At 42.5% G+C, this 10000-nt stretch overlaps 2 protein-coding genes across 2 annotated transcripts in view; one reads left to right on the top strand and one right to left on the bottom strand.

Moving 5' to 3' along the window:
- Positions 1-142: 142 nt before the first annotated feature.
- Positions 143-8106, bottom strand: l(2)37Cb (DEAH-box helicase 16 lethal (2) 37Cb). Its single transcript, XM_043033451.2, has 3 exons — positions 7976-8106; positions 3385-3595; positions 143-3105 (listed from the first exon to the last, which is right to left on the bottom strand). Exons 2-3 carry the CDS (start codon positions 3584-3586, stop codon positions 245-247), a joined length of 3063 nt encoding a protein of 1020 aa, XP_042889385.1. The 5' UTR covers positions 3587-3595; positions 7976-8106; the 3' UTR covers positions 143-244.
- Positions 8107-9244: 1138 nt separating this feature from the next.
- Positions 9245-10000, top strand: part of LOC122264513 (alpha/beta hydrolase domain-containing protein 17B) — a 23186-nt gene continuing 22430 nt past the window's right edge. The window contains exon 1 of the mRNA XM_043033453.2: positions 9245-10000. This exon is cut by the window's right edge and continues 259 nt beyond it. Coding sequence (XP_042889387.1) covers positions 9616-10000 — 385 coding nt within the window. The 5' untranslated portion in view covers positions 9245-9615.

The following is a 10000-nucleotide window of genomic DNA, read 5'->3' as shown; positions in this document are numbered from 1 at the left end:
TGTTGAAAATAAGAAATTGGTACACCCTGAAATTTGAAATTTCTTCAAATTTATTGCTTGAAATACAAGCCCTAAACACTTGGAACGATGTTACCCAAGATATTACAGACCACTCTCACCAGTATGTTAAGTAAACCCTCTAAAGAAATGGAAATTTTATTAAACAAAGCTTTCTTTTTCCTTACATAAATAAAGTATTTACATAATTTAAAAAATATAACAGTGCATGAGAAAATTCTGACACTCATTTGTATTCCTTCTGAAGTTCCTCCCTAGCCTTGCCCAGTGTCTTGGGCATCTTCTTGGAGGTGGTGTCATGTACTTCTGTGTCTTTATAATAGTGTGGGGCAACCTCCAATAACCATTTGCCGTCAATGGTTACCACATTACGCATGTACTCCTTGGTGGTCATAACAAGCTCGTGGTAGACAACCCAGCGTGGCAGGTCCTCTACCAAGCATGACTGTGGGTGCATCATGACTGTCTGGCTCTTCTTTGCTGTTTTGTACATGCCACCCTTACTGAAGCGTGCCACGTGGTAGAAGTAGCCAGCTGTGATGGCCTTACGGATGGCCATCGAGTCACCTGGGTTTGATGTGAGCTGCACTTCCACACGTTCCATTAGCCCCACCAACTGGTCACGGATGTCTCTAGCACGCTTCATGGACCTGTGTTGCAGGAAAACCTCATAGCACCACTGCGATGAGTAGTCAGTCCCCTCCCACTCATTGTACACGTTCATTAGTGTCAGGTGATCACCATCAGGGTGGAAGAAGTTCTTGCGGGCTGTGTCAGCATGTATAGCTTTGTCCTTGGGACGGTAGAAGATTGCACCATTGACAGACAACATTGCTGCTACTGTCAGGATCTCCTCCACCACCTTGTACTGATCAGCAGCCAAAATCATGCGTGACATCATGGGGTCGACTGGGATTTCAGCCATCTTGCGGCCTGTAGACGTGAGCTCACCTTTGTGGTTGAGTGCCTTAAGGGCGTACAGCTGCTCTAGGGCAAGGATGAGTGTCTCAGCTGGTGGAGGGTCCAGGTAGTCAAAGTTGATGAGGTCATGGATGCCAAGTGATTTAAGCTGTAAAACCACATTTCCCAGGTTCACACGCTGGATCTCGGGGATTGTGTTCTCGTCCATTTCATTCTCAAATGCCCACTGTGTGTATAGCCGGAAGCACTTGCCAGGCCCAACCCTGCCAGCTCTCCCTGCACGCTGGTTGGCAGATGCCCGCGACACTGGCACAACCACCAGGGACTCCATGCCGCTCCGTGCGTTGAAGTAGTTCTGCTTGGCATAGCCTGGATCAATTACATATGTGATACCATCAATGGTTAGGGATGTTTCTGCAATATTTGTTGCAAGGATCACTTTCCTGGCTCCTGGAGGTGTTGGTTCAAAAATCTTAGCCTGCATGTCTGAGGGAAGGTTGGCATAGATAGGCAAGATGACCAGTTCTCTAATTTTGTTCCCAAGTGCCTTGACTCTCTCTGTTAAGATTTCCTGGCAGGCCTCAATTTCCTCCTGGCCTGTGAGAAAGACCAAGACATCCCCCAAGTGCTGAGTGATGTGAATCTGCAGCACTGTGACTGCTGCAGCATCAATATAATTGGCCTCAGGACTCTTGGTGTAGTAGATGTGGACAGGATATCGCCGCCCTGGGATCCTGAAGATGGGTGCCTCATCAAAGAAGTCTGAGAACTTGGCAGAATCAAGTGTGGCACTTGAAATGAGCAGCTTGAGATCAGAGCGGAAGCGTGTAATATCCTTGAGGAGGCCAAAGAGGATATCAGTGTGGAGCGTCCTTTCGTGGGCCTCATCAATGATCATGACGCTATATCCCTCAAGGCTGGGGTCCATCAGGAATTCCCGCAGCAACATGCCATCTGTCATGTACTTGATTCTGGTCCGATCGCTTGTACAGTCTTCAAACCGGATGCTGTAGCCCACTTCATTGCCAAGCTTTTTGCCCATCTCCTCTGAGACACGAGCAGCCACGCTCATGGCTGCCACTCGCCTAGGCTGTGTGCAGCCAATTTTCTTGCCATCACTGCAGTATCCTGCATCATGCAAGTACTGTGGCAGCTGCGTGGACTTTCCAGAGCCTGTCTCGCCCTCAATGATGAGGACTTGGTGTTCTGCTATGGCATCCAGCAGAGCCTCTCTGAATGGATACACAGGCAAACTCCGCCTCACTTCTGCTATTGTCATTTTCTTTTTCTGGTGTTCAGATAACTTTGGGGCCTCCTCTTCCTCCTCCTCCTCTTCTGAGGAAGAGCTGGTTTCAGACTCTTCTTCTTTCCTCTTCTTTTTCTTCTTTTTCTTTTTACGAGTGCCTTCAAGTGGAAGTGACTTTATGAACTCGATCTCATCCTCCAGGACAAGGTTGTACTGCTTTTCACGGGCATGGTACTTCTCAGCCTTGTCCCTGGCACCAAAGGAAAGGGCAGTACCTCGCATCTGGTCCTCCTCCCATTTCTTCTGCTCGTAGCCTGGCCTCTTCTCCTTGTCATCAATTTCTATGTACTTGTCATCCACAGTGCCACCTTCCTCGGGCATCACATACCTCTGGACCTTTTCAGCATCTTTAACCTTGTCATAGTCCTTGGCCAGCTTAAGTACTGTCTTCTTGTAGTCCCTCTCCTTCCTCTCTCTTTCTGTTAGCACTTCCTCATCAAACAAGTACTCATCATCTTGGATATCAGCCTCCAGCTCCTTTAGCTTGTCATCCTTACGCTTGACCAGATACTTGCGGCGGGACTCCACTCGCAAATGCGGCAAGATCTTCACCCTGTCTTCCTTTTCCAGCTGCAGGCGCTTAGCAGCCTCCTCAAAGGCCTTCTCCTCACCCTTGTTCGCTACATTGCGAGTCCTCTCATCGTCTCTTTTCCGCAGCCGCTCAGCATACTCATCCCTCTCCCGCAAATCACGCTTGCGACGCTTCTCCTCGTCATTATCATCATCGCTAGAGGAGCCCCCACCACGCTTCTTCTTGATCAACTTGGGACCCTCGCCCTCTGAGTCAGAGCTGTCTGCTACTGCCACTGCTGGTGCTGCCTGACGCTTGCTGCCTTTGCTGCTCGACTGTGCACTGCCACCTGTATAGACAAGAGGGTTAGGGGAAAACAGCTCTTGTGGGTGATAAAGGAGAATTGTCTAGTGTTGTATGTTGTACTCTATAAATTTACTGTGTGATTCCAAAGATAAATATTCATGGCATGATTTTATATTCAATTCAAGAGAGTGAGAGGGAGTGGGAGAGTGAGTAGGAGAGTGAGAGGGAGTGAGAGACTGAGTAGGAGAGTGAGAGAGAGAGAAAGAAAAAGAGAAAGAGAAAGAGAGAGTACAAGAAAGAACAAATCAGCCTTTCCACCAACCTCTAACTCTGTCCCAAAGCTCACTGATGAACTTCTCTACTGCCCTGTCAACAGTGATCTCGTCCTGCAGCTCGGCTAACACGTGTGTCACGCTGGGCAGCCGCTCCGTCAAGCGGATGAGGTACTCTGCCACAGCTGCATCGCTCATGCCCAGCACATCGTGCAAGCGCATGCTCACCCACCGTTTCACTGCGTCTCCCATAGTGACTGCCTGGGGGGGAAAGAGGGGGAGATAGAGTATGTGTGACAGAATGGTTGATCACAAAGGTGAAAGGAAACACAACTTCTGTAATATCATTTGTAATGGGGACTTGCAGAGGTGATTGGAGTGTGTCAAAATAGATGAAAATAAGACATTTCTATTATATAATTACAATAATCTATGTAAGAATTATTAGAAAAAGTTCTGTTCTGTTCTGTAATCAACTCTATATGTAACAGCACATCCTTAAGAGATATATTATGAAATCTGGTATCATAAATTCTGACTATTATAGAATCTTGTACCATTATCTAAATGCATCTTCAACATCAGAATGGCCCTTCAAAAGGAATAAATAAGAGTGGCAATAGGTGATTATTTTTTCATTAAAAGTTATGACAAATTGTATATGATAATGATAATAATAATAATAATAATGATGATGATAATAATAATGATAATAATAACAATAACAATTATTATAAAAATAAGAATGCTAATTATAAAAAAAATTATAGCAATTAGAATATAGATAATAATATTGAACTTTGATAATAACAATGATAATAATGATAATAATATCTTATGAAGGATAAAAATGATGAAGATGATAATGAAAATACTAATAATAGCCTACATTTTATAATGTGACAGATTTTTATAATTACAATTCAATTTATATTCCTATACAAATTGCACTCAAGAGAACAATAACAACAATAAAAAAAATGCCTTTTTGGTATCCTTCTTTTGAAAAACAGCCGACAAAATGAATGCTGATACAGGCATTTACATATCATTTTCTTTTTGGATTTAGTTATAATTATTATCATAATTTTTATTATCATTATCATAAGTAACCCATTGTGGGCGGGGGATAAATTCGCTTGCCCAATCTCCAGGATGGGTTTAATTTCAGAGCGAGGTAGCTTCACACAACATACTTTGACTTTTCACACTCTATTTCAGTCACTCATTGTAAAACTTGTTTTTTTTTGTTATATTTTTTATGTGTTTTATTGTGTTTAGAGACTTAAATGTGCCATATGACAAGCTCTATCAATGCTGTAATTGACTAAAATTGTAGTATAGGATCCATATTACCTCATTCTTTTCTTTATACTCAGTTTGATAAAAGTATTGCTATTTAATGGGAGGACAAAAAACAACTTTGTTTTTTATATTTATGTACTATAATGAACAAATATGAAACGTATAATCATCTACAATGAAGAGAACATGAAGATGTAGGGCAGAGGAAGGAAACCTGTGCTTATGACTGTGAGTGCCACAGTAGAAAGAATCCCTATTGGCACAAAAACACATTTTAGACACTGGGCTTGATTTGAGTCAACTTCCTCTTCTCGTTCTGCCTGCACATCCTCCATCAGCAGTACTTTAGAGTAAGATGTTGGTAACTTGCTGTGTGCCACCGCTCTATAAAGATAGTGGTTGCTAGAGACTGTGGATGGGTGCCATTCAAGGCTCTCTATCCTGCTGGTGCTAGAGGAAAGTGGTACCGTCTAGGTTTTGGATGTTATGTTTGCTCAATAATATGGTAATTATAATAATTATGATTGCAGTTGTCATTGTCACTCACTCAATAATATAGTACAGTGATCCAAAATCCCTGAACGTTATGTATGTCATGAGACCTGTCGTCAGGCCAAAGCTCCTGTGCCATTATGTCATGACACCCGTCTATAATGGGTGAAAGTGATCCACAAATGGACACTGAGAATTGAGGCAATATCAAAAATTGATATAGACCCAAGTAGAGTTCTCTGAAAAAAAAACACACCTATACAGAAACCACAGGATGATACCTAAAAATCTATAAAAAAGAAGCAAAGTCCACACCTTAAACATATTGGGAATAAAGGTGCTGGAGGACTGGTTATTAGAACAAAGAATTGTTTGAGATGCACATTTATAAAGTTGCATACTTATAGTGAGTAGGATGAAAAGGCTGAAACTCAACTGTCAATACACAATAAGGTGCCTGGTCCATATGACTGACAGTCTTAAAAAACAAGGTCAATACACCAACAATTCAGTGATGGAGATTTGTGATAAGGGTAAGTCATAGAAATTAAATTAAATTAAAAGAATGGTTCATAACCTTCAGATGAAATGGAACAGCTGAAATCCATACTTTTCCATACTCAAAATGGTAAAAAATAAAGGAGCAGAAAATACTGAAATTATTCTGGTGTTCAAAAATTGCTCTACATTTCAAAGTCAGACCAACTTACTAATATATTACAGAAGTGGTCTTTCTGATGGGAGCTTAGCAGTTTTTGAAACTTTACAGATGTTACTATTTGTTTCAAGTGGATTGAGTTTCCAAATCTGGTCTTCATTCAAATGACTGGTCAAAAAGGGGATATTTTCTGAGATCAGTGATGGGATAAAATAAAGAAGTATCATCAGCACTGGTATCCCACATAAACTATAAAAAAGGGGCCCAAGTTAATAAAACACCATAAAATGGGGCAACTCAAAATATTTCTGAGTAAAATTTACTAGGGTAAAGTTATGAGAATATGACTCAATAATATGGAAAAACATAAATGAGGCCACATCTTAAGATGCTCTGCCTGAGTTGTGCATCTAAAGATGTGTTTTCTATTATTTTTCAGATTTATTGCATGATTTATCAATCTATGTATGATATATTATTAACCCATTCACGCTGGGGTGATTCTGGCTCTGAATGGTCGTAATGCCGGGGTTTTCAAACGCATAAGCCTAATGCCTTGAGATTTTCGGCCGCACAAGCTGCGAGCCTGGGTTGCCTGCTCGCTCATCCTGAGCACCAGCCTTGCCCAGATATCTCATCACCGGCGTCTGACGCAAAAACCACAAAACGTGTCAGCACGTCATCCGGTGCGAATGGGTTTAGTGATATTAATCAGGATTTAATACCATGCATTAGTTACCAAAAAAGTGCACACAGCAAGTATCAAAGACAAACTTATTCCTAAGTTGTTGAATTTAAGATATGATAGAATTATTTCTCGGCCAAATAATGTCTTGTACATATTTTGGCCTGATAATGTTTGGTTACCTAAGCAAGTGATTATGGTACTAGTACCAGTTTGATAACTTTTAGCTAGTAACTCTTTAGCTCTACTCACTGCAAAGCCAAAGTATAAGATATCTAAACCAGATGCAGAATTCAGTTTTCAGTAATCATAACCACTGATTTTTTTTCATATTAACCCTCTGATAGTGGGGACATACACCATCCAAAATACTTTTGTTTTTATTATCATTTGTACATATAAATGATTCCACAAGAGCTCTCTCACCTGGGAGTCAATTAGTAAGCCTACCTGACCTAACCTGGATTTTTTCTTTCTTTCTTTTTCTATTGTTTTTGTTCCCCATGTTATTATTGCTATCATCATCATTATAATATTTACCCATTTATGGTGATATTAATTTGGCTGCGTCTGATCGTCTCACTGGAGTATTTTCAGAGTGTGGCCGAGTGCCCTGGGCTTTTTTTAAGCTGAAGCAGTGACTAGCTGCTGCATGCCCAATCGTCAGGGACATAAGCCAGACAAAGCCATGGCGAGACATTCACATACATATGGACTCCTCTTGCTGTTTAAGAATGGGCAAGACTATTCTCATTTTGTTGTATTTTGAAATAGCTTTTATGGAAGGGGTTGTGGTTTAGTTTTAGTATAGAAAAGTTTAAGCATGATCTGTGATTATTTTCATCACAAAAGTACCTCATTGCAACATAATATATTGCATAGTATTGTGCTGTCACTCTACTGATAGAGAATACTTTTTTCTGTATTGTGTGCAATTTTTTCCTCTCAATTTTTGAAAAACCTTCTAAGAACTGCAGTAAGCCTACCATTACCATATTCAGCAGTAATTAGATGTATATACATATTTGGCAAAATCATTAGATGTCTAAAACTACCCAAATTCATAGGTAACTCCAGATATTTATATATCTCAAATTGTAATCTGATTACAACTACAAACTTATTTTTTCTTTACCTGGGTTCAAATAACACATACCCTGACTGTAAATGACATCATCACAATTAAAATTTACTTCAACCCATAATTACAGGTTCTTAGTCACTTGCTATTAACTCATAAATTGATAATCAAGGAAGTTATAAGTATGATAGATAACAAAGCCCATAAAATAATGAGAAAAAGTCCCGTTTTTAGAGCCACAACGGGAATCTTGTAAATGAAACGTATCTGAAAAATATTACAGATTAAGTCAACAGCATTTAATCTTCAGTTTGGTGATTTGATTCCGTCATTAATATATGAAATGACGCTATTCTCCTACAGCAGATGCTCTTGACTTCTTTATCATTATAAACTGTCTGAAAATGACTTAGAACTCACCTGAAAATCGTCAAATAAAAATGTTCATTGAATTCTCATGCGGCGTCAACAAATAAACGTATTGTTGTTGTCGCTTTGTCGCCTTCCCTCCGAAAGGCTTGTTGGGGCCCGGTTTCCCTTGTAAAAGGACCGAGGGGAACTTGAATATTAAAAATGCTCAGTCTTCCATACTTTTATTTTATTTTAACTAATCTATAATTGATTATTGTGCATAAGATTGTTATCTTGGAGTTATATCATCAAAGTTCCTTTAAACTCCGATGTTTTATATTGTAAATGATAACTTTTAATTTTAGCGCAAGAACTTTCAACTGTCTTTGTTAACTGTTCAAGGTTGATAAGAAATTACAAATACGTAGAGGAAACTATACGCTTTTATAAGTCGACAAAGGGGAAGGATTAAATCAATTTTACCATAACAGCGAAATACCCTGATAAATAGTGTATTAGCATATTAGTTACGCATTGTGATATGTAAGCATCTATTTCTCTAACTCTCTAGGAAAATCTGTACAAGAACAAGCGAGTTCGATTTGACATGTGCAACTGAGCACGTTAATGTGCAACTTGTTCGCCTCGCTGATCATGCAAGACTAAAGTCGCAGCTTTAACATTCTTTAAAAACATTGTGCTGCATTTTCGAGCTTGCAATTTCCTGCACGACGACAGAGTATCCGTGTAGGAAGTGAGATAAACTTTGCTACCACTTAGTGTGCATATTCCTTTGGATAATTTTCATCTGCGTCTCTTCCTCTCTCTTTTCCTAAAAGGGAGAGAGAAAGGGAGAGAGAGCTTGCCTCTCATAGGAGCGATGAGACATTGACCTTCCCTCGTGCGAGTTAGACAAGAACTTAGATTTAGAATTAGATAGCTATTAGAGCAGAGGAGCTCGTTTCAAAGGGCTGCTGCGAGTTAGTGCAAGTCCCTGTTGGAGATTGGCTGAGCGGGAAGTTGGAAGGCGCCCTGGGGCTCCTTTTCAGCCTCCGAGGCCCTCGCGCTCCCCTCCGAGGCGTGTTTCCTCCTTTCGCGGAAATAAATCGCCATCAAAGTACTTCTCTTTATTCATCTCCGGAAGAAGTTAGTCATAGTGAAGGGTAAATAACGCAAGATAAAGGCTGATACCGTGTGTGGGGGCGCGCGTTGTGGGATCGGATCGGCCACCAAGGGGATCCGGTTGGCTCTGAGAGAGATCGGATTCTCTTCTCCGAGCGGCGACGTTCACGTGTTCGCTCCGCCGCGCCTTTCCGGGCTTCCTTCTCCGCTCGGTTCGTGCGCCTATAGTCGCTGGGAGTGAGTTTGGCGAGGCAGGCGAGTGAAAGCACCATGCACATTTATGGTTCCGGGCGGCCCGAGCACCTCTCGAACGTCCCAGCGGAGCGAGAATCGTCGCGAGTGCAGTGCTAGTGGCGGTGAGCGAGTGCGAGTGGCGAGGCGAGCGCGAGGGAGGCGCTGACGGCGGCGGCGGCGGCGGCGAGCGAGGGAGCGAGGCGGAGGCCAGGCCAGGCAGGCAGGGAGCAAGGCAGGAAAGCAGGGCGAGAGGCAGGCAGGCAGGCAGGGAGACAGGCAGGGAGGCAGGGAGCAAGCGAGCGAAGGCCCGTCTAGCCTGGTTGGGTTTCCGAGTGAGTTTCTTCGCCTGCGCCATGAACGGCCTAAGCCTGAGGGACATCTGCTGCCTGTTCTGCTGGCCGCCGTGCCCCTCGAGCATCGCGGCCAAAATGGCCTTCATTCCGCCCGAGGCCACGTACAGCTTCAGTGCAGATGAGACAGGGTCGCGGCATGGCCTGCACCTCACAGAAAAGGCCGAGTGGCAGTTCACGGACAAGGAAAAGGAGGCCATCGAGGTCTTCTACACGCGCACTAACCGTGGCAACAAGATTGCTTGTATGTTCGTGCGCTGTTCACCCAACGCGCGTTTCTGTATCCTGTTCTCACACGGTAACGCAGCTGACTTGGGCCACATGAGCAGCTTCTACCTTAGTCTGGGCACGCGCATCAACTGCAACATCTTCAGCTACGACTACTCTG

Source organism: Penaeus japonicus, unplaced genomic scaffold (genome assembly GCF_977035675.1).
Source record: "Penaeus japonicus unplaced genomic scaffold, GWHDUDI00000001_assembly GWHDUDI00000040, whole genome shotgun sequence".
Classification (NCBI taxonomy): Eukaryota; Metazoa; Arthropoda; class Malacostraca; order Decapoda; family Penaeidae; genus Penaeus; species Penaeus japonicus.
The sequence above is the reverse complement of the archived record's forward strand: the minus strand, read 5'-3'. Positions and strand labels throughout refer to the sequence as shown.